Genomic DNA, 25,832 nt, shown 5'->3' with positions numbered 1-25,832 from the left:
TTTCCCCTTTCTCTACTCCTTAGTAAACTATTTCAATCTTTCACCTCAACAATGCAGATTAGGAACTATTTAGTTACTTAGAGTTTTGAAGAGCCATCTAAGGCATAAGCTTGCTTCTTCATTGCCTCACTTTGAGTAACAAACACTCAATGGATAGCAAATGCTGGCTGTGAATCCAAGGCTACTCTTTTTTCCTTTTGGTCTTTGTTTCTATACAATTTCATAACGCATAACTGTTCCTCATTTTCTATTCATGAATTTCTTTAAGCTAGAAGCATTGTTCAAAACTGCAAACATCACTTACTAAGTAATTTAAACTTAACCTTGTTATGCCTGTCCAAGACTGGCATTAGAAAAAATCTTTAAAAGTTTAGATTCCTAAGCTCCTGATAATTAAGAAGTATCTATGGTGACTTTCTCCTTCAATTAGGCAGTTGGATAACACAGAGAACAAGAGCTAGCTAGATAGTCAGGAAGACTCATGTTCAAATGTAACCTCATTCAGTGAGACCTTGGACAAATCACTTAATCTCTTCCCTGTTTTCTCATTTGTAAAGTGAAGATAATAGCACTTTGAACATGCTGGGAGGATCAAATGAGATGAAAATAAGTGCTACATAGATATCAGCTATAATTATAATGATGACAACAATTTATCCTCTTTCGGTCAGCAGAAATAAATGATTGAGCACCAAAAACCTTGGGAACTATCACTCATTTGAATTTTAGTCCCATAAAGGATAAGACACCTTGAGACACTTAGGGAATTTCTATAATACTCCATTGATGAGTCTTGATGAAGGGATAGCAATTAGTTTTAAATTGACCTTTATTTTCAAATTTTGTCTTCTTTTGGTTTCTTTTATAGAAAGAATATTTTTGTTTTTCTGTCTCATTTTTAGATGACAAAGTTGACTTTCAGTGTGTGATTTTGGACCACAGGAATGACAAAACATTTTGTAGAAAGCTGATTTATACTCGTTGAAGTGTTTGGGTTTTTTGTTTGTTTGTTTGTTTTCATTCTGGAAGAATTTGTCTTTGAAGTATAAGTCATATATAGATATCTGTGTATCAAAAGATAAAATGGATCTTTGTTTCATTTGCCAAATAACAAGTGAAATACTTTGCCTAAATCTGGTTAATCATTTAGAGACATTGCTTTTTATGAAGGATGAGCAACCACTTCCCAAATAGAAATCCACTTTTTCTTGTAGAAGTTATCAGAGTCCATGTTTCATTAATAACTTCTAATGGACTCATTGTTTGGCTTATTTTGTTTACCTAATAGCTAATGGCTCTTTTTCCCCAAATATATTGATTTTAAATGGCTTTCTTGTAAGTTGTTCTCTAAAGCATTAATGATCATATTTCAAGGTAGCTATTAACTACCATGCTCAGATAATCAGAGGCAGTATAAATGTCTACTGTCTTGAAGTCTATCTAATGACCCTAACTTGTAGAAGAAAAATATAACTGAAGCAACAACAAAAAAATGAAAACCAAAAGTATTAATAGGTTTCGATCTTCATGTGATTGAAATTTTAATTGGAAAAATGTCCATGATATTTTTTCATCATCTGTTATTGTTTAAGGATAACCCTAATATTCCAGGAACTGTTATATGTAATAAAAGTTTATGACTGCATAAATTTTTGTAATTTTTTTTCATACTAAATAGTATACCTACCAACCTGCAATGAATCATATGCTAATTTAAAATGGATATCGAATTTGAGGCCTGAGATTATCCCTTTGAATATAACGTATGTTACATAAGAAGAAAAAAATAACAGACTAAATGCTTACTAGCTCTTGTACTTTCCCCCCTTTACCATTATAGGACCTTTCTTTTTGTTAGAGATGGAAATCCAAATAAGCGGAATGTGCACAATGAAACATCTATGCACCTGTTATGTATGGGGCCTCAAATTATGATCTCTGAGGGAGCCCTTCATCCTCGATTGACACGTCCCTCTGAAGATGATTTCAGAAGAGCAGATTGTCTCCGGATGATCTTAAAATGGAAAGGAGCGAAGCTTGATCAAGGCGAATATGAAAGAGCAGCCATTGATGCTGTTGATAACAAAAAAAACACACCTTTGCACTATGCCGCTGCCTCAGGGATGAAAACCTGTGTAGAGGTAAAACTTTAGATGCTTGTTCTTCCATTCTGTATAGCCAAATGTATGGCAGAGTTCATGTCTATCAACTGCCAGTAAGTTAATAGTTTTACCTGTCTTAATATTAATGGAAAGAACATTGATTTTGGAATCAAAAGATCTCAGTCCTGCTTCTGATATTTACTAGCTTGTTTATTTCTTAAGAAAAGGGCTTCCTTCCCACCGGCAAGGTATAGTACCAAATACAGCCACAATGCTCAAGACTTGGGAGAGGGGAAGAAATGTGAACAAAACATGCTGTCATCTCACTTTTCTTCTTGTGTATTAACAGATTGGGAGAAATTGCTTAGATTAAGCAAGCTTCCCTAGAAACCTTTATAATGAAGCTATGTTTTTGTCTTATTAGAAACTTAATTGGATGTATATCTTTCTGCATAAACAACTAAAACCACAAAAGAACATTATAGTCGTAACTTGAGTATACTCTGGCAAAAGTCACCTCTTTATTGTAAATGTTACCACTTCACACCTACCAAGGTAATGGTACTGTAACAGCTCCTTTTCCAGATATGATTCTGACAGAACTTGGCTGCTACCATGGCTGTCTTCTTTAACTGTAGTATTGATGAGGTTTAGGTTTTGGGGTTCCCTTTAGTAGGGAACCAAATGGTATGGTCAAGATTTAGGGAACCAAAATGAGATTGGAGTTTCTGGTGATCAGGGAGTTAAATGATAAGGTCTAGGGGCAGGTTTGGGGTTCAGGGAACCAAATGGAGAGGTTTGGCTCCCCTGCACTCCTTTGGGATTTTTTTTTTTTTTTTTTTTTTTTTTTTTTTTTGCTGAGGCAATTGAGGTTAAGTGACTTGCTCAGGGTCACACAGTTAGAAAGTTAAGTGCTTGTTCTATGCCAGGCACTGTGGTAAGTGTTGGGGATTCAAAGAAAGCAAAAAATTCCCCCTCATAGTACACATTCTGTTAGGGACTTGCAGATACTTGTGTGTATACAAGATATTTTCTGGGTATATTGGAGGTAGAATCAGGAAAGATTTCCCTTGAATAAGGTACCTGAGTTGTGCCTTAAAGGAAGCTTAGGAATTGAAGAGAGGACAAAGGAGTACATTTTGGCCATTCCCAGTTGTCCAAGAATAATCCCACAAGAAGTTTCCATTTCACTTGGGGAGGAGATAAAACCTAGCCAAAAGATTTATGGGAAAAGTTACAAAAGGGGAAAACATATTTGCAGAAGCAACATCTTGGAAGCAGGAAGTGGAGTACTCAGTTTTGAGAATGAAAGTAGTTCAGTTTAATTGTAGTCAAAGAGCTTAAGTGCCAAGCTTAAAAGGGGTCTTCTATACAAGAGACAGTGCTTGAGTAGGCAGTGATATAGTTAGGCTTGAACTTGAGGACCTGCAACACGGAATTGAAAAGTAAGATCAGTTAGGCTGGCTCAGACTAGAAGTGTCATAAGGCACTCACCAAGGATGGTGATCTTATAGACCATGGGCTAGTGCTTGTGGTGGTAAAAGAAACAAAACATGGTAGTTGACTGGATATGTGGTTTGAAAGCAAATGAAGAGTGGGGGACAACTATGAGATTTTGGCTTTGAGTAGCAAAGAATAGTGAGGTCATAACTATTATAAGTTCCAGCTTCTGACTCAGGCCAGAGAGAATGGGGGGAAATGCAGAAGTTTGTGTTGAAGATGCAGCTTTCATTGACTTTTAAACACTGGTATTTTCCCCCTACCTTTTAGAAAATGCTATGTTGGTAGCTATCCTTGATGTTGTCATGGAGTTCGCTGTTTTAAATAGGATTCTTCCCTAGGGATATAAACGCATAGTTAAAGCCACCAGGTAACCTGCTCTGCCATAAAACATCTTACCTGGCTCTCCTTTGTAACACAGTTGGTTCTGCAGGATTAAGAAACAGTTTAGTAAACATTGGTTCAGAAGCCTGTATTTAGGTTTGTTTTCATATTTGAATTGTTTTTAAAAAGACATTAAATGCGAACTCTTTTTTGTTAGCTTATTTCTTTTTATATGTGCATAGGAAACTAAGAAGAGAGAAACTAATATCCTTTTTATGTTGCATCAACTATTGCCTTTTTATACCACATAGCAATTACTGTTTTAGTGACCAACATTAGAAGTTGCTTTATAGAATTCATACAAATATTCTACCTTCCAAAAAAGTGTGCTTCAGTTTTGTCTGAGCGTTCTATTAATTGTAGCAGCTTCTTGGCTTGTCCTTCATAATTTCACTTGGCTACAGTCACATTCATGCTAGATAACTATAAAATTGGAGAACCATTCTTTTCTGCCTTTTTCTTTGCAATCTTCAGGGTTGAAAAAGCCAGTTGTCTTCATCTCTTGTGCCTTGGAAGGAATGAGTTGATTTCCCAATGCCTGAACTTCTTGATTAACTACTCTCTTTAGTAATTTGTCACATTGTTTTCTGTTGTTGCCATCAGCCTCCCTAGTTAACTGTTTGCAGCTGACTGATGATGTATGTCATTTGCCAAAGGCAGTTTAATGGGGGAAAATTGCCAGTCGTTTAGAACCTGATTTACAAGTATATTGCAATGGTTTTTATTATTTATTTGTCTTAAAATATACTCTTTTTAAGTAGATTGTCTTTAAAAAAATTTTTTTTGCGTTTTTCCATTCGTACCTCTTTATTCCTACATCTACCTCCTTCCAAAGAGACTATCTAATATAACAATTTTTTTTTTAATTGTAGCTTTTTATTTGCAAAACATATGCATGGGTAACTTTTCAACATTGACCCTTGCAAAACCTTGTGTTCCAACTTTTCCCCTCCTTCCCTCCACCCCCTCCCCTAGATGGCAGGTAGTCCAATAGATAACAAATAGTTTTTTAAAAAGATGTATTCTTAAGAGTATTAAAATTTTTAAAGTTATATAACAGTAAAGACTCAGGCCCAATGTGGTCTACGACTGCTTTAGTGAATGAATTAAGAAGTATTTTAAGTGATTGTTTTATACCAGGACCTGTCCTACATTTTCATAGTATAAATACAAAAAGGAAAACAATCTACCCTTCAGCTATTTGTATCCTAATGAGGAAAAACAGTGAATACAGGATAGTGATAGTCAGAACATATATTTTAGTCTTGAAAGTAACAGAGATAATGAGTGGAGTCATAGGAAAATTGATTGGCATGCCCTTTCCAGGAATGGTTGTATTGGTTTGATGATTGTTCCCGGAGTAAGGAAGAAATCAAGGTAAATGATAAATTAGAAGAAAAGATAAGATAAAGATCCTGCATTTAGATACATGAATTTAATAATCCTGCCTATTTAAACAAACTGTACTCTAAAAAAATTGACATATAACTAGAGTAAAAACATTGACTTTGGCTAAAATAAATTTTAATAATTCTTTAACTGATACATGATTCAACACAGTAAGGTGGTTGAAAAAGCCAAGAAAACATCTCATCTTACAGAAACTGATCCTTACAAGGTTCAAGATCGCCACCAAGGACAGAACTTCTTTAGTATACAAGCTTATTTGCAAAATACTGTGGAGGAGGATAATAGAAAGTTAAAAGCAATATTGCTTTGTAAGAGAACACAAGCAGTTGAAGAGAAAATTGGCTTGAAGAGAGTTTGGCATACTATATAGACTAAAACAAAACATCCTAAAAAGATGTGGTGTAGTGCAAAGTGACGTGTGAACTGAAAGAGAATTTTTTTTTTTTTGTTTTGTTTTTTGTTTTTGTTTTTGTTTTTGTTTTTAATTTAATTTTATTTTATAATTATAACTTTTTTTTTTTGACAGTACATATGCATGGGTAATTTTTTTTACAACATTATCCCTTGCACTTACTTCTATTCAGATTTTTCCCTTCCTCCCCCAACCCCCTCCCCCAGATGGCAGGCAGTCTTATACATGTTAAATATATTACAGTATATTATAGATACAATATATGTGTGTAGAACCGAATTCCTTGTTGCACAGGAAGAATTGGATTCAGAAGGTAAAAATAACAGTTTACACTCATTTCCCAGTGTTCTTTTTCTGGATGCAGCTGATTCTGTCCATCATTAATCAATTGGAATTGGATTAGCTCTTCTCTATGTTGAAGATATCCACTTCCATCAGCATACATCCTCGTACAGTATCATTGTTGAAGTGTATAATGATCTTCTGGTTCTGCTCGTTTCACTTAGCATCAGTTGATGTAAGTCTCTCCAAGCCTCTCTGTATTTCTCTTGTTGGTCATTTCTTACAGAACAATAATATTCCATAACATTCATATGCCATAATTTACCCAACCATTCTCCAATTGATGGACATCCAGTCATCTTCCAGCTTCTAGCCACTATGAAAAGGGCTGCCACAAACATTTTGGCACATACAGGTCCCTTTCCCTTCTGAAAGAGAACTTTTGACATTTTTGCAAATTGGTCTGTTTTCATTGATGATGATAGTGACATTATTACATTACTTCTTGTGTTACTATGTTACAAAATGATAAAAAATATTCCTGGTTTTAAGAAGATGAAGATGGGTAGGAGTTCACCCTGATCACAGAAGAAATCTGTACTATACAGATTCTAAAAGAACAAAAAGTTCACATTTAAATGTGAAATTAGTTATCTATTTTTAAGATAATTTAAACAGAAGATTCCAAAAGAATAAAAAAGATCACAATTCTTTTATATGTGACCATGAAGAACATAGCAGCTATCATTGTATATTCCTTCCTGCTCTTAGTTTTTGTAACATTATGAGAACAACCTACATACAAGTCAATGTATTGATTGATTTATTTTGCTTATATTTATTTGATACAAGGGAGAATGTCTATTTTGAAAAAGAGGGGAGAAGTAGGTTTAGTTAGTGGGCAGCTAAGTTAATAATTGAACTATTTTACAACTCATTTCTTGTCTATATAAAAAAGTTCAATAATGTTTTTTCCCCCTTTTGTAATATTTCCAATAAATCCTTTTCTCTAGGCTTTGTTCTTACCAGGCAAGATAATGGTTCTCAAAATCTAATCATGAGTTCAGGACTCATGTCACCAGGGCCCTGGCCCATAGACATTCCTTATTCAGATCAAAAAGTGAGACTTTATTGATAAGCTCCTTTAGAAGACAACCTCAAGTGCAGCTTAGCTAAGGATTCACAGAATCTCACCTTCAGTACAAATTAAGAAGTGGAAACAGAATTCAATGTTTAATTTTGTGATGTCACCTCTTACGCAGCTGTTTAGAGAACATTATAGCCAATGTTGACAAATGAGCAGAAGAGACTGATTACTACCTCTATAGTCTCTGAAATAACAGAAGGAATTCATCTTTCAGACAGGGATTGGACTGGCTATAATTTCTTCTATCATATCTCTAAGATTCTTTAATTAGAAAAAATTAAATTTAAGAGTACTTATTCTCCACCACCTCTGATACATGCCAGACAACCCAGAGAGCAACTTTATGTTTAAATATAGTATAGCACATGATCAATAATGTTGTACCCAAAAATTAGCATTAAAAACAACATAGAAGACATATGACAAGAAAAATAGGTAGACTGGACCCCGAGCAATGATAAAAAGACAGATTAACAGGCTAATGGATACATCTCTTCCTTCACTATCACTACTTACTAAGTATTTCTCTGAGAGATTTATGAAGCAATTAGAGCCAAAAAATGCTCAGAATGAAGCAACATGGAGGGTTGCAGTTTTTATTGGTGATAGAAATAGTCACATGTAATGAGATCATAGATCATGAAAGGACTTATAGCTTTCATCTCACAGGTTACATGAAATATTTGACCAGTAGTCAGTGATTATAAAGAACATAATATTTTCCTTAAAGCAAGAATTTATAATATTTTCTGCCTTAGTAATTAAATCAACCTTTTCAATAATTATTTCACATGCAACTTACTACATACTTTATCATAATCATTTATACTTTAAAAGTCCTGGTTTCTAAGACTAAATTTTAAAAAATATTTTTGGTATGCCACATGATTCTAATGAAACTTTCCAAGAAATTTAATATGGTATGTGGTAGGTCCATTCTAAAATAATTAGTCTCTCATACTGACTGTCAAGTAAATATAAAAGGACTAAGAGTGCCTCTGCTTTCCTATCCCTTCCCATACGGTTTCTACTTTGTCTACAAGTATATCATGTCACAAGATGAAGTTACATGCATGAATAGCAGATTTAAGAGTCTGCTTTTCAGTGCTGTTATCAACAAAGAACATCTTCAGCTATATATAAAGTGCTTTTGGTAGGATCATATGAATTATCTTAGCTACCTTTATTAAATACAGAGATCATTAAATACAGAGATTACCTTATTGAAAAAATTGGCCTTAAATAGCACTCCATCGATTTTAGCATGTACTTTGCTTACATTATACATTCTTTCCTTACATTTAACAGTAAGTATAATTTAATATTGCATTTTGTTAAACTGAGTTTTACAGAGAAAGCATGTGTGTGTGTAATTACATGCAAACATTGGTTTTCAGATTCCTTATAACTTCAAACTTGATTGAATAAGTTGAATAGAATGAAATATGACCTGTTACGTAACATTCATAGAATCTTTGGGAAGAAAGAAATCTTGAGAAAATCCCACACAATCTTCTACTGCAAAAAAGAGGGGAAAGACTCAGGGACCTCTCAGATCTCTCATGACTAGTCTTATCATCTGTTGGATTTTATTTAGGCAACTCCCTCTTTGTTACTCCATTTTTAGTTGTTCTTTAGCTATGAAAATGTTAAGTATGTAAATAGGAACATTTGAGGCTTCAGCGAAGATTATATTTTTCATTAAAATAAAATGCATTTCAGAAATAACATTTTATTTATTTTGTTTTAAAAGGTTACATAAAAGGAGATTCTAAAACTGGGCACCAGTTCTACCTCAGTCACTGTCTCTTTTAACTTTAGTTAGGCAGTTTAGCGTCTCTCTTCCTCAGTTTTGTCAAATTTAAAATGAGAATGTTGTATTGAGTAATCTACAGATCTCTTCTGGTGCTAAAATTGTGTGATCTTATTATGTCATAGTAGTGTCATAAAGTAAAATACTTAATGCTTTAAGTACTTTAATTTGAATAAAATCTTTTTTGTTGGTTAAAGACAGAAAATTCTGTCTCAACATGACATTCAGTGATTGGCATGTATATACTTAGTGAATCTTAAAGGAGGGTCTTAATTGACTAAGGATTTTTTGATCCTAGGGAATTAGAATGTTTGATTTTTAAAAAAAAAAATTATCTAATTTTTATTGTTAACCTCTTTTGTAAATGTCATATTCATTTCAAAGTATCTCCTTTTCTCAACAAACTATCCCTTTGTAACAAAGATGTTAATTATTTTAGAATGGCGCTTCCATACACCACATTGCACATTGAGTTTCTTGGAAAGTTTCATTAGAAATACTTATATAGCATGCATGCAATGATAGAATAAAAAGAGCATGTGTATACTCATAAGCTACAACACTTAGTACAGGGCAAGAAACCTTTAATCAAAGACTTAACTATAAAAGTTTTTTTGGGCAGCTAGGTGACACAATAGATAGAGCACCAGCCCTGAAATCAGGATGACCTCAGTTCAAATCTGGTCTCAGACACTTAATACATTCTAGCTGTGTGACCCTGGGCAAGTCACTTAATCCCAATTTCCTCAGCAAAAAAAAAAAAAAATTTTTTTTTACATGTGTAAGTTTTATTAAGTAACTATGTTTATGAAAGAAACATCAAAATGAACAAAATTTATAATATGATTGAAAAGTGATACCTTTAGAGTTTCTTTTCTTTTAGTGTCAAGTTGGACATAAAATATCTGTGGACCAAAGGAGAAAGGTCTAAGCAAATTGTACAATGGTCTATTCTTTTGTCCATTGCTTCTTTGCCAGATTGAAGTCGAGTTGGGAGTTCAGAGGAGTTGCCCAGGCTGGTGATAGATGAACTGTGATATAAGAGATAACAAAAGTCAGTGCTAATTTTATCATCATCCCCACTTTTATAACATTCAACTTTTATTATCAATTATAGAACTATAATATTTTTGCTTTTTGACACCTTAGTTACTTGTGTGCTCTATGAGGGAGCAAAAATTGCATTAAAGAAGACAAAAGCCAGGAAAAACAATTGAATTCAGAACCAGATATGTAGGTGGAAAATCATGGCAGAGGCAGCATAATTTCAAAAGTAAGAGAGGAATTGAATTTTCAAGATAGCCAAATTAAAGGAATGATACAGATCTCTGGCAGCAGCGCTCAAAAAAAAAAAAAAAAGATCAAGTTTGTAACTAAAACTCCACAAGCCTCTTCTCTCATGCCTGTAAATTCTCGATGGGAGTGATAAAACACTTTTTGATAGCACATCACGTGGAAAGTCTTCTACTTGCCTGATAGGGATAGAAAATCCAAAATTGTTATGTTTTTCTTTTTTAAGTTTTTGGTGTTACAAATCAAAGCCTAAAAATCTGTTCTCTATCAAGTTGTGTCAAATGTGTTTTAGAAAAATAGTGATAAGTACATCAGACTTGTGTGTTTACCACTGTCATAATGTCACTAAAATGCATATAGAATTCCAGATCTTTTAATTGCTCTTTTTTTCCAATAGCATCATAGGATTCCAACAAACCCCAGAATATTATAGACCTCCTTAATGAAATCCTTGACTGACACAATAATTCATATCGCAAATATCAGTTGGATGAAAATTTTCAATTGTTTAGGTTATTTTCAATTGGATAATCGGCCCATTAGTCCATGTGTTCTGCTTATGAACAGTGATCTGAACCTAAAATTAAATACAAAAAAAGAGATTATTAATGTTGGATTTTATTGGGAAACTACAAATTGCCTTCAAGAATCTCAAGCACATCCCTGTCAGTAAAACCTAACTTTTTAACATTTATATTCTTTTAGTGTGATATGTTATACAGCTACAAATTATGCAGTGTCTGAATATCTTAAGAATTAAAACTGTAGGTGGTCCAAAGACCATTGTGGTAAGGTTTCAGCATATGCCTTGGGATGTACGGGAAAAAATTTTTTAAAAAGTTTAGATCCAAGAAATGTGTAATTATTAAAGGATATGAGTCAGTTATGTAATAAGTACAAAATATTGCAGGCAGACAGCCTGAGTGGTTCTTTGGTATTCACAGAATATTAAAATACTTAAAGAAAGGCTAATTATGGAGCATATGGATTTTCCTCTGGAGATGATAAAAAATAATATTATTTGATGAGAAAGTATAGTTGAGATACAGTTTGTACTATTTGGAAGTTGGTGTGATTGTTATTATAATTATCTATTGAAGTACAAAGTGTCCCAAAAGTCTTAATGCAGTTTTAATCTAGTAAAGTTTTATTTGAGTAAGGTCTAAACTTTGGTACATGAATAACAATATTATTATTCTGTAAAGAACTACAAATTCAATAGCATGGGAAGGCTTGAACTGATGCCTTCAGAATTGTAAAAACATATTTGACTACAACATATAAATGGAATGCATAAATTAAAAATTGAAACCAAATATATGAGGTAGTTATAATGACCAAGTCGTCTTTTAGAAAGTTGTTAAAAATGGGATCTTCCTTTCCTCTTTGCAGAAAAGGAAAATTATGTATATGGAATGTTGCATTTACTCTCCAATACTAAAAATAGGTTGACTTTGTTCAGTTACTTTTTTCCTTTTTTAAAAATTTATTATTACAAAGGAAAGGTCATTGTGTAGGGAAAGGGAACATAACACTCATGTGCAGATGACATAATAAAAATGAACATTAATAAAAGTAAGATAAAAAAGGAAAAAGAAAATGGAATAATAAAAAGTATAGTGAAATTGCTTAATAAATCAAGGACCCAATTTCATCCACTTCCATTTTCTAAACAAGAAAACAAAAGAGAGAGAATTAGTCAAAGAAAACATTTTTTTTCTTCCCACCCACCCCCTTTTTTCACTTTTTTTAAAATTAGATTTTTTTTGTTTTTTAAAAACAGTCATTTTATCTCCCCTAGGTTAGCAGTATAGGCCTAGTTCTGGGTATGAGGTTAGTTACTGTGATCAGCCCAGAAGCTTTGACCTGCTTTCTTTTTTCTTTTCTTTTCTTTTCTTTTCTTTTCTTTTCTTTTCTTTTCTTTTCTTTTCTTTTCTTTTCTTTTCTTTTCTTTTCTTTCTTTCTTTTTTCTTTTTTCTTTTCTTTTCTTTTTTTTTTTTTTTTTTTTTTTTAATATAGACCTGCTTTCTTTTCAGCCTGAACGAACCATTTCATCCCTTCTTAAGCAAAGTGGTTACCGGTTGTTCCTTGGGGCTTTCCATTTATATTAATGCTGTAATTAGGACGTAGAGCCAGTTATCTTAGCCCAGGATTAGAGTACTTCTGAGCTCAAAAGATGAACTAGCAGGGTAGCTAGATGTTGCAGTGGGTGGGTAAAGCACTGGACCTGTAGACAGGAAGACTTGAGTTCAGATGTGGTCTCAAACACTTAACATTAACTGTGTGACCTTGGGCAAGTCACTTAACCCCAGTTGTTTAAAAAAAAAAAAAAAAAGCCTCAGTCTTCCCAATATCTGGAATTGAAAGCATGAGCTACCATAATCTTTGTGTTTGGAATCCCATAAAGTAGACAGACATGTACTAGTCTGAGCCTGTTGTGCAAATTGATTTTTGGGGTTTTCTGGTGGGTGTGGTTTTTTGGTTTGTTTTTGTTTTTAAATACCTGGTATTATTTCGGACTTTGGGGAAGGTAAAATAATCCCTGTAGTCCCTGTGTGACAGTGGACTTGCAAACTAAGACCCAACTGACTGGGCCTCCAGGCAAGCAGTTTAGAGCTAAGAGACATTTCAAAGGCATAATAAATATTTGCAACATTCAAGCATTAGTCTGCTCAATACTTATCAGTAATACATACCGACATATTCCTGCTATAAGTATTAAGGGTATTAAGAAGAGAAACATAAGAACTTTCTGCTATACTCTTTGTTTTGTAAAGTATGATCAAAAATTTTTTCAAATACTTAGGAAAAAATCCAGTATTTACTTGGATTTACAATTTTGTTGGACTGGTATGTAGCAAAATTTCAAACATTGTGCTTTACCCATTTTTAAAAATACAATTAATGGTGTGTGCTTGTAGAATATCCTTATTAGAACAACGGTAAATGTTCAATTCAGTAAAATTTAGGCCTTTATAGTTCCCACTCCTTCCCCATATTGCGGTCAAATTTAGTGTTTCAGTATTAACTGGCAACCGAAGATTATGTGTGATGGATCATAAACAAATTGATCTACCCAATATATTTGTAGAGTATGAGAAAGGATTAATCCTGAAGGAGAAAAAAAGCTAGGGCTTGAAGGCTGATTTCTTAGGTGGGCATAGGGTTACAGTATTTAAAGACAGTGAAAGGAAGGCCTAGTTTTTTATTATTAAGCTAGCTTAGACTAGGGTAGAAGCTTATTCCCCCCCCCCTTCTAGAAGCTGTAAGTTAAGTTGTTTGAGTTGTGTCCAACTCTTAGTGACCCCCAATTAGGATTTTCTAGACAAAGATACTGATGTAGTTTGCCATTTCTTTCTCCTTTTTACAAATGAGGAAACTGAGGTGGCTTGCTAAGTGACTTGCTCAGAGTCATAGCTAGTACTAAGTGTCTGAGGCTGGATTTGAACCAGGTCTTTCTTTCTGGTTCAATATCAGCACACAATCCAATATACTACCCAGCTGTCCCTGGATAACACATTGAATGAGAAGTATAGTAGTTTATGCAGTGGACCTCCTGGCTCCTAGGACCCTACTAATTATAAATCGTTTCTTCTGAACTAAACTTAAACTTAGGAGGTTTAGAGATCAGGGTTTTTTTAACTTTATGACCTCTTAACATTTAATATGATGTCTTACACATACTAGATGCCCAAGAAATATTTGTTGTATTACTTGATAGCTTTGATAAATCATATGCCCTTGTTATAGTTGAACAAGAGGTATAATGATAAGGGCCTCAAGATTTTTCATTTATTACAGGGAACTCTAAATTTTTCCATCCACTAATGGAGACCAACACATTCTCTATTATTTATAATCTTAGAGAATTGCTTAGGACAGAGTCACATAGCTAATGTATGTATAAAGAGAGATCTTTGATTTCAATCTCAGTTATGCTGTGACCTCTCATATCTTACACTTAATAGAGTCTTAATAAATACTTTTAAATTAGATTAAAAATAAAATTCTGATATTGATGTTAATTGCCTAGATGCATATGTATGGGTATGTATATATACAATAAATGCATAGAAGTTGCTTTTTCAAACTTTTTAAAAGAACTACTTGGATATCATGTGTGTTTTTACTTTCATTTAAAGTCTCTTATTGATTGATTTTAATGTTTTTTCAGCTTTTAGTAAAACATGGTGGAAACTTGTTTGCTGAAAATGAAAATAAAGATACTCCTTGTGATTGTGCTGAGAAGCAGCATCACAAAGACCTGGCCCTCACTCTTGAATCTCAGATGGTTTTCTCAAGAGATCCAGAAGCTGAAGACATAGAAGCTGAATATGCTGCTTTGGACAAAAGAGAGGTGATCTCATTCAGAGAGAGATCATTTTGTTTTCTTTTTATCAAGATGTGTATTTTCTCGTCTTACTGCTATATCAGATAATAGTCATGTTGGTGGATAACCTTAATCTGTCCTAAAATTTTTTTTTTTTTAAGTATCTCCTTCCTTTTCTCCCCACCATGTACTAGGAAGTCTACCATTTGACATATAGATACATGTGATACTATGCAAGTTTCTATTTTTTCTGTAGTGGTGGATAGCATCTTCCTTCATAGGGTAATACTTGGAATAGCTTAATCAAAGTCTTCTAATAATATTGCTGTTACTGTATACTGTGTTCATTTGGTTGTGCTCATTTCACTCTTCATTGTTTCATACATATCTTATTGACATTTTTCTGAAATCAATCTGTTCATCATTTCTTATAGCACAGTAACATTCCATCATAATATACCAGCTTGTTCAGCCATTCCCCAATTGATGAGCATCCCTTCAGTTTCCAGTTCTTTGTAACTACAAAGAGAGCTACTATAAATATTTTAAAGCATAAAGGTTCTTTTCCTTTTTCTCTGATCAGCCTGAGAAGCAGTGGTGTATTGCAGGGTCAGAGATTACACAGGTTTATAACTTTTTGAGTATAATTCCAAATTGCTCTCCAGAACGGTTGGTTAGGTTTACAATTCTGTCAGCAGTGTATTAATATATAAATTTTTTCCCTATATTTCCCTCCAACATTTGTCATTTTCCCCTCTATCATTTTAGCCAATCTAATAGGTATGAGATGATAATGCAAAATTATTTTAATTTTGATTTCTCTATAATCAATAATGATTTAGAACATTTTTTCATTTGTCTATATATAATATTGATTTCTTCATTGAAAAACTGCCTGTTAGTATACTTTGAATATTTAGCAATTGGGGAATGACTCATTCTTAAAATTTGGTAAAGTGAAAGATGAGACCTTTATCTGAGACACTGTAAAAAAATTTCTCCCAGATTTCTGCTTTCTTTCTAATCTTGGCCACATTGGTTTTATTTATATAAAGCCTTTTAAATTTAATGTAACCAAAAATATGCATTTTATATCTGACAATACTCCTTTTTTATTCATGAATTCTTCTCTTATTCACAAGATGGCAAGCTTAAATCTTTACATTTGTCATATAAGTTACTATGATCATTTACTGTATGTTAATGCCTATTCTCTTTCACTGATCCAGTTTTAATTCTTTGCCAATGGCCCTTATAATATTACAGTTTAGTCTTTTCTTTACATTTTTAAAAAATTCCTTTGATATTTTTGACTTGTTCTTCCAAATGACTTTCATTATTTATTTTTTTTTCTAATACAATAAAATAATTGTTTGGCAATTTAATTGAGATTCCATTGAATAAATAGATTGGTTTAAGAAGAATTGTCATTTTTGTTATATTGCTTTTGCATACCCAACAAACAATATGCTTGCTTCTGATTTTTATTTGAAAAAACTTTGGCATTTTTCTATTACAGCTGTTAACTCTTGGTTTTAAATATTTATCATGTTAAGAAGTGATCCGTTTATTACTGTACTTTGTAGTATTTCTAATTTAACGAGATATATTGTGTTTTGTCAGAAAAGATTTCTCTGCATCTATGTGATTATTCCTATTGTCATGTCTTTTTCTGCTGAAATTTTCTATTCTTTAGAATTATGTTACTTAGTGATTTTTAAGTGTTTGTTTAAGAATACTTAATTGAACATAATTCTTTGTTAATGTGGTGTCTAGCATTTCTACTTTTCTATATATTTTCTTTACGACAGTAAAATTTTTGTAAAGGTGCTTTGTCCTGCTGAATATATTACTATTCATTAATCATCAGATAGCTCTTAATTTCTTTTAAGTTCTATTCAAGTCCTTAAATTCTCTCTTGTTTGTGTTTTAGTTATTTTTGTTTACATTTCAACATAAACAAATGTTCCCTAACTATAGTTTCACTTTTTTATTTTCCCTTTGACATTAACTTTAAATTGTTAATGTAATTTTTCTGTTTATTTCTTTTTATCTTGCTATTGCTGATATTTTTTAGTTCAATTTAATTTCATTTTCTCATTTGTGTCAATCTCTGTGCTTCAAGTATATTTCTTTTAAACAACATATTACTACATTCTGCTAATTGGCACAGTGACCTGGATTAGCCAGATGTCAGAAGACCTGAATTGAACTTTGACCTCAGACATTTAGTAGCTATGTGATCCAGAACAAGTCACTCAACTTTTTTGCCTCAATTTCCTCAGTTGTAAAAAGGGATTAATTCAGATGAGAGTAAGCTTAATGAGATATCCTTTTCCTTTCAGACCTGATGTTCTATATTTACTCTGTGGTAGGTGCTATTATTATTACCATTTTGCAAAGGAGGAATTTGACAGAGAGTTTGTGATTCAAACCCTGCTTTTCAGACATCTCAAACTGAATGTTTATCAAGTATTTAAAACTCTGTATGTCCAAAACAGAACTCATTATCTTGCCCCTACACACTTGTCCTTCTTCCCCCACCTTCCCTTCTTTAGTACTGCAGAGTGCAACACCATGTAGCCATTCTTTCTGGCTCAGAAGCTAGAAGTCCTCCTGGTTTCCTCATTATCTCTCATCTTTTCTTTCCCCCATCCTCAGTATCCAAGCTGTTACCAGAGCCTCTTTATCACTTTTGCAAAATCTCTTGAATATATCCTACTACCAATACTCACCGCCTCACTTTCACATCTGGGTTATTGCAATATCTTCTGGTGCTTCTGCCTTCCTCAGATCTCTCCCTATGGTAATATATCCTCCATTTATCCACCAAAGTGATTTTCCTAAAACACAGTTCTGACCACCACTCAATAAACTCCAGTCGTTCCCTCTTGCATCCAGGAGTAAATATAAAATGCTTTGTTTGGTATTCAATTCCCTTTATATCCTAGCCTCCATCTTTCTAGGCTTTTTATACATTACTTCCTGATACCTATTCTGCATTCCAATTTCACTGATCTATTAACTGTTCGATGAGCAAGATCCTTTCTCTTGGCTCTGGGTGTCTTTTCTGCTAATGCCCCATGCTGGGCATGTTTATTCTAACTGCAGATCTCACTGCTTTCCTTTAAGTTTCAACTAAAATCCTTTTCTTTTACTGTAAGCCTTCTTCAATCCTTCTTAATTTTAGTGCTTTCCCCCTGTTAATTATTTACTATTTTTCCTATATACAGCTTCCCTTGTATAAATTTGTTTGCATTCTTTCTCTCCTATTAGATTGTTAAATTCCTTGAAAATAGGGATTATTTTTGACCTTATTTGTGCCCAGCATTTAACATGGTGTTTGGCATATAGTAGGTGCCTAATAAATGTTTATTGATTGGTTTCTCTTTCCTCTCTCTCTTCTGGTTTATTCCTCTTTGCCATTTTTCAGTAGCACTCACATGCAGTTTTTTCCTCATCATAAAACCAGCTTTCACTTGATCTTGCTATTCCTTCAGTTATCAACCTAAATCTCTTCTCCCTCACAGCCAAACTCGAAGGGAAAAACTTCCATCAGTAATCAAATCCTGACTTTGGACTTCACCATAAAGGCCTTAAACCACACGCTTTCATGTTATCAATGATTTCTTTCTTAAAAATTTATTTTTTTTTTATCAAGAACTGAATGAACATGATTATCAATAATAACTTAATTGCTACTTTCAATGATCTTTTCTTATTCCTCATTCTTCTTTTCCTCTCTACAGTGTTTTATACTTTGCCAGATAGGTTTTCTTTCCTTGATATTCTTAATGTTCTCTTCCAGTTCTATTTACCAGTTTGACCATTCCTCAATCTCCTTTGATGGCTTATAATCCATATTCCTAACTGGGTGTACCCTAAGGAGGGCCTCTTAAACTTCTTAGTTTAGTTGTCATCTTTCTGCTAACTACCAGTTTGATCAGTCAGCTACTGTTGGCTTCTTCAGCTTTGTTTACAGACACTTGAGGGGACCATCTCCTTTTTTGGCTCTCCCTTCTGCTGGATAATTTAATTAACTTATTTCTAAATTATTTCAGTTTAGAATCTTCATAGCTAAAAGGGTTGTTGTTAGGACTAAAATAAGGTAACATGTAAAGTATCATGCAAGCTTAAAAAATTGGTATATAAATATTGCCTCTTAGAAGTACTATGACTATATTGCTACTATCACCAATTTTTACATTGCCACCTTTGTGGATATTATCCTCCACTCCTTTTTTCTATTGTACCTCTCAGTCCCAAATTGGGCAGTCCATTTCAATGTCCTGCCTCTCCCATAATCATTTTGTTCTTATTTGCAGTCTCCTCTTAGTTTCATGCCCTTCCATCATCCTGCATTATAGAGTTTCCTCCTAAGAGCAAAAATTTCCATTCTTCTTACACTTAATGTTCACAGAAACAAAGTCTTCCTCTGAACCAATATCCTATATACTATAACCATTGTAAGGTTTTTATATCCCCATTACAAAATATCCCTTTATTCACTTTGTGAATATTCTTTAGTAGGAACATTTCTCCCTATTGATTCAAGATCTCTTCTCTCCTCCCTCCTTCAGTTCTCTTTGTCACCTTATCCTTTTTCCTGTAGCTTCACTTTTTTTTTCCCCCTGAGGACCACAGAAATTATCTTCACTCATTGTTTGCTCACGAACTTGTTTTATATACTTCTGCATTTACTTTTCTCTTTCCTTCTCTTTTGATGTGTCTTCTCCATTCTGCAATTTAGTCTCACAAAAAATTAATGATACTTCTATTTCTTTAAGTTTTTAATTTTAACACCAACTTTTATTGGTTTTGCTTGTTATTGCTTTCTTTTAACCTAATAAATGTTTTTAAAAGGTTTTCCCTAATAGTTTCTCGGAATGATATAATTTATTTCATTATTCTGCATTGGTAATTATTTATTTTTCTTGTGTTGCTCTTTTGGGATGTTTGTAAATCATATGTTTTTGAAGGACGAATCATAATTGTCTTGCCTGAAAAGCCTGTTCTCTTTCTACTACCACATGTTGCCTTCTATTCTTCAAACAGGAATACAGAATAATAGTAATATTTTAGTGAATTTTTTTTTTTTTTTAAACTTCAGTTAATCAACATCTGACTTACCTTTGATTCTGTTCTTTTCACAGCCATATGAAGGATTAAGACCACAGGATCTTCGAAGACTGAAAGATATGCTGATAGTAGAATCTGCTGACATGCTTCAGGCCCCATTGTTCACTGCTGAGGCTTTACTCAGAGCTCATGGTAATGACAGAAACATAGTAGCTTTCAGATGATCTAAGTACTTATATGAAGATATGAGTAAAGATATAAAAAGATATTTATTTCTACTAGCATCAAATCAAGCCTTAGAGAATAGATTAGTTAGGGAATCAACAGGCATTGATTATGTGATAAATTCAAATGAGGGAAACTGAAAAGTATACATGGGATTTTGTGGTTTGTAATCTGCTTTCATGCCATTTACAATGCCACATTTTAGCAAAGAGTATAGTTTAAACACAGTTTTAAAAATAGTTTCCTTTTTTGGAATTACCTTCCAATTAGAAAATGTTGATGATATATGATAGTAGTTCATCAAAATTTTTAAAAGAAAATGGTTCCAAGGGTGTTCATTTTATTTTATGTGTTATTTTCTATCACTAAATTATAATCACAACTGGAATTTATTTAGTTCTGTAAGATTTTAGTTCTTTAAAATTCTTTATAGATAATATCTCATTTGAACAATATAATTACCCTATGAAATAGATTCAGTAAAAAGAAACAATTGAAGAGGTGATTTTCACACATGGAATTTGAACTGAGGTCTTTGTGTTTGTATCTCTTATACTCTTTACAACAGCTTATTAGGATTTACAGCTTTTTAAATGACTTTAAAAACTCTTTGAGTTTTTATAGACCAAAAAAATTTGAATCTCTAAGAGGGTTGAATGGCTTATTTAGGATTGCACAAATTCTTTTATTCTAAATTTGCAAGATTACAAATTTAGAGTTGGAAGGTCATGAGTAGATACTGGTCCAATCCCCTTATTTTATCATGTGAGGAAACTTAGCTCAGTAAAGTTAAATGATTCCACTCAAGTCCATCCATCCATGTGATAAATGTTAGAGCTGGGATTTGAATGAAGAAGAATCACTCATTAAACAGTTATTTGCTGTTGACTTCTAGAGATCCAAGTACAAGAACAAAGGCAGTCCCTTTTCTCCCTCAGCAATAGGAATGGGAGTAGTACTACTAGTACTAATACTCAGAGCCAAAAGAAAATAAGTTGACATGGCTTTTGTAGGAGTAGTGCAGAGGTGTCTTTCATTATGGCTTCAGCACTAGAAGACGGAGAGGCCGAAGGTGAGGATCAACGTGACTTGTGATAAAGTTGCATAATCTAGCCAGGTCCATGGATTCACACAGGACTGAAGCTACCACCATTCAGGTTACAGGTGAAAAAGGATTTATGCTACATCTTCTGCCCTAATCTGTTTCCTGACCTCCAGTCTCATCTTTATCTGCCTTTAGACATCACAAACTGGATCATCAGTTAGTCACCTTAAACTGGATTGTCAGTTAGTCATCTTAAACTCATTATGTCTAAAACATAACTTACATGTTCTTCTCTCTTCTGACACTACTATCCCTCTGGCACAAGCCCACAACACCTCAAGTCTTCAGTTATTCCAATATCTGTTGTTAGGTCTGCCTTCTTTCAGTCTCTTCCCACTCTAATTCATCTTTTATTCAGACTCTAAAGCACAGGCCTGAACATGTCTTCCTGCTCAATAAACTGTAGAGGCTCCCTGATACCTCTAGAATTTTATATGAAATGTTTTGTTTGACATTCAAAGCTCATGACCACACTCATCCACCCATCTGCTTTTTCTAGTTATGCCTGAGTCTTTCCTTTCCCCAGCCTGCCAATACTCAATCCAATTCAATGACATTGTATTCCTGGACATTCAATGAATAAGAGTCTCTTATCTGTTCCTGGCATTCCCTCTGGCTGTCCCCCCATGCCTGTAAACATTCTCTCCTCTGTTCCAGCTACTGAGTTCCCTGGCTTTCTTTTAAGTTCCAGATAAAATCCCACCTTCTATAGGAAGCTTTATCCTAATCCCTCATAATTATGTGCCTTCCTTCTGTCAGTAATTATTTGCTATTGGTTCTGTATATAGTTTGTATATATTTGTCTGTTGTTATGCTTCTTCAGAAGTATTCTTGAAATACAAACATGGAATATAAGAGAAACCTGGAAAGATAAATACACAATGAACAATCGAAGAGCTAAATGATAATTAATGCTTATATCATAATAGGAGAAAAGATCATTGAACAAAGATCATGAGTTTAATTTTTCTTTATTCTTTATTCTAGTTATTCTTTATTCCCTCCTCAATTCTTGTAGATTGAGGGATTTTAGAGGGACAATCATCTCTTCTATTAAAATATGAATACCTAATCATCATTTAGGTCTTCTTTTAGATTGTTTACATGTTTACGTTTACATTATATTTTTTTACATTGTTTACATTACCTTTCTAGGCTTTTCTTATATTCTATGTTTGTATTTCAAAAATTCTTCTTATCTTTTTTTTTTTGAACCCCAACAGTAGTAGGTAAAAGTGATCTCTATTAAAGACCTATTTTCCCTTATAGAATTATACTGCATTTTATTTTGACATTTTTCAGAATCTGGTTGTACTATTTCCCTGAAAAAATTGTGAAGTTACCAAGTTCTTCCTTATCTCACATTATCTCAAAGCTTTCTCCCATTATTTTCTCTTTCAAACCTGGTGTCACATGTCCCTCCCAAAGAAAAACTGCCGTGTTTGCAAAAGTGATCCTTTTCCCTCCTGTCTGTCTGTGCTAGTAGATCGTTCCCACTTTCCCTCATATTAACTTTTTGCCTTCTCATTTCTAATCTCATCATTCGATCAAAACTGCATTCAGCAAAGTTACGAAAGCTCTTATTTACAAAATCTAATGACCTTTCCTTAGTCCTTATTCTTCTTGAATTTTCTGCAGCCTTTTGACAGTTTTCAGCCACTCTTTTTTTTCTTCTCTCTCTGTTTTCAGAATAATGCTCTCCTGATCCTCCAACTACTATATGATCTGCCCTTTTCTGTTTCTTTTACTGAACATGTCTTCACCAGCGTTATGCATGGAAAGATAGAGGGTCTTTTCAGATACTCTTTTGGGCTCTCTTCTCCATTTATATAATCCCCCTGGCTTCATTTATCTTCTTTTTGCAAATGATTCTCAAATTTATTTGTCCATTCCTCTTTCCCCACTACCAAGTATATATTTTCAACTGTTTTTTAGATATTTCATCATGCCTAAAACTTGCCCTTAAACTCCATTTCCTTTTTTTAACATTATTACACATGTTGTTGAGGTTATCACTATTCTCCCAAACACCCCCCACCGCCCCCCAGGCATGCCTCATATTCCATATATCCAGTGTGTGGTCAAGTCCTGTTATTTCTATCTTTGTAGCAATTCTCGTAAACATTTTATTATCTCTTATGTTGCTAGCATCCTGGTTCAGGCCCTCAATACCTCTTAATTGAATTATTGCAATAGTCTTATGGCAGCTTTTACTGCTTCAAGTCACCTCCTACTCCAGACCATCTTCTATGCATCTTTCAAAATTTTCTGTCTAAAGAACTGGTCTCTGACCATATCAGGATTTTAGTCATGATCAAAATCTTTTTGTTTCTTATAGCCCTCAGTAATCTGAACCGCTCCTGTCTTTCAGGTATTGCAACTTACTTTTCTTCATGTACTTTTTGGTTCAGTGATATTGTCCTCCTTGCCATTCCTTACAGAAAACATCCCATTTCCCAAATCTGCATTTTCATTGGATATCTCCCATGCCTGGAATTCTTCCCCTTATCATCTTTACTTCTTTCTTTAAATCTGCCAAAGTCCTATCTTCTACCTGTGAAGCTTTTCCTGATCCTCTTTAATCTTGTCTTCTCTCCCCATTTGCTTGTGAGCTACTCAAGAGTAGAAACTGAGTTTTGTCTTTCTTTGTATCCCCTTCATCTACCATATGCATGACACAGAAGGAACTTACTTAATGCTTGTGACTTGACTTGATATGCACATCTCCAGCCCACACATTCAGTAAATCTCTCAGGACAGTTCCAGAATGAGAAAGAACATTAGGATATTGGAATGTGCAGATCTTGGTCACAGATCCAAAGGAAGAAGACTATTTGTGATTGCTCACAGACCTTAGCCCAGAACAATGACTACTCCTTTCCTTAATCATTTCACTGTAAAAGAACCAAAAACTTAAAGCTGTCCAGAATTAGCTCTGAAAATAGTGATATGAAAAATCAAACTTGAAACAATATCCCCTACACTCTAGCAGAACCCAACTTTAACATTAAATTACAAGTTAAGGAATAAGTTGGAAAAATAAGCAAGAACCAAACCAAACTAAAAGAACCTAGCCATAAAAACCTACTATGGTCACAGGGAAGATCAAAATGCAAATTCAGAAAAACATAACAATGTTAAAACAGCTAAATAGCCTCACAAAAAGAATTTTTGAAATCAACTACGAGAGATAGAGGAAAAAATTAACAAAAGAAATGAGAGTGATGCAAATCATGAAGAGTCAACAGCTTGGTAAAGGAAGCACAAAAATACATGTAGGAAAATATACAGAAATCCATGAAGAAAACAAGTTTTTAAAAAGTTGTGTTGTTGTTCAGACGAGTTCAACTTTTCCTGGCTTTAGGTGGGGTTTTCTTGACAAAAGACACTGAAAAATAGATTTAAAATTATCTCTAAATGCTTATATCACTAAAATAGAAAAGCAGATCAATAAATTGCTCATAGAACTAAAAACCTAGAAAAAGAAGAAATTAAACATCCCTAATTATATGTAGAATTGAAAATCCTGAAAATCAAAAGAGAGAGTAATAAAAATTAGATGAAAATTACTGAACTAATAAATCTGGGAGATGGTAAGACCTATTTTATTTAATTTTATGCCAGTAAATCTTATTATCTGCATGAAATGGATGGATATTTAAAAATATACATTGCTCAGATTGACAGAAGAGGAAATGGAATATTTAAATAATCCCATATTTGAAGAAGAAAAAAATGTCAATAGCCATCAGTGAACTTGCTAACAAACAATCCTCAGGACCAATTGATTTTACATAGGCATTCTACTGAATATTTAAAGAACAGTTAATTCCAATAAAATATAAACTACTTGGGAAAACGGGCAAAGAAGGAATGGTGTCAAAGTCACTGTATGACAGATACATTGAATTGATTTATCTATTTAAAAAGAGCAAAATGGAAAACTAGAGATAAATTTCCCAAATGAAGATTGATGCAAGCAATTTAAAATGCTAGCAAAGAGAATGTAGGACTGATTTGGTATTAGGAAAATTTATTAATATAATTGACCACATCAATAAACCAAAAGAAATCATGTTTATCTCAATAGATGAAGAAAACATTTTTTGAGAAAATATAACTTCCATTCCTATAAAAAATGCTAGAGAATATAAGAATAAATGGGGCTTTCCTTAAGTAATATTTATCTAAAACCATCAGCAAGCATCTATAATGGGATAAGTTTGAAGCCTACCCAATAAAATCAGGGATGAAGGAAGCCTATTATCAGCACTGTTATTAAGTACTGTAATTGAAATAGAAGTTATAGCAATAAAAAAAAGAAAGAAAGTGAAGGAATCAAATAGACAATGAAGAAACAAAACTCACTGTGCATGTAATATAATAATAGACATAGAGAATCTTAGAGAATCAAGTAAAAAAATTAGTTGAAATAATTTAACAACATTAGCAACATTGTAGAATATGAAATATATATAAATTATCAGCACTTCTAGGTATTACCAATGAAATTCAGCAGCAAAAGATAGAAAAATTCCATTTTAAATGATAGTTTAAAAAAATGAGAATAGTTGATTGTTGTCCTTTGTTCTCAAAGAGGACCAAAATAACACCACTCTGTTGAAATCAAGTTAGTATGTCTGACTGACTTATTAGACCAATACAAGCTCAGAATGCTCTGCCACTGATCAGACACAAATAGTCTATGAACATTTGGGGCATATTCTCTAACTTTGAGCATCTCACATTT

At 33.3% G+C, this 25,832-nt stretch overlaps 1 protein-coding gene across 5 annotated transcripts in view; it reads left to right on the top strand.

The window, feature by feature from the left end:
* ANKIB1 (ankyrin repeat and IBR domain containing 1) overlaps positions 1-25,832 on the top strand; it is a 140,066-nt gene that overhangs the window by 50,105 nt on the left and 64,129 nt on the right. For 4 of the 5 annotated variants that reach the window (XM_074272252.1, XM_074272249.1, XM_074272250.1 and 1 more), the window contains 3 exons: positions 1,841-2,141; positions 14,518-14,700; positions 19,827-19,944. In XM_074272252.1, the coding sequence (XP_074128353.1) occupies positions 1,841-2,141; positions 14,518-14,700; positions 19,827-19,944 (602 nt within the window). The remainder of the gene's footprint in view (positions 1-1,840; positions 2,142-14,517; positions 14,701-19,826; positions 19,945-25,832) is intronic. The other variant, XM_074272253.1, reaches the window with a different exon arrangement.

Source organism: Sminthopsis crassicaudata, chromosome 5, assembly GCF_048593235.1.
Source record: "Sminthopsis crassicaudata isolate SCR6 chromosome 5, ASM4859323v1, whole genome shotgun sequence".
Classification (NCBI taxonomy): Eukaryota; Metazoa; Chordata; class Mammalia; order Dasyuromorphia; family Dasyuridae; genus Sminthopsis; species Sminthopsis crassicaudata.
Note: the sequence above shows the minus strand (reverse complement) of the source record. Positions and strands in the feature narration are given on the sequence as shown.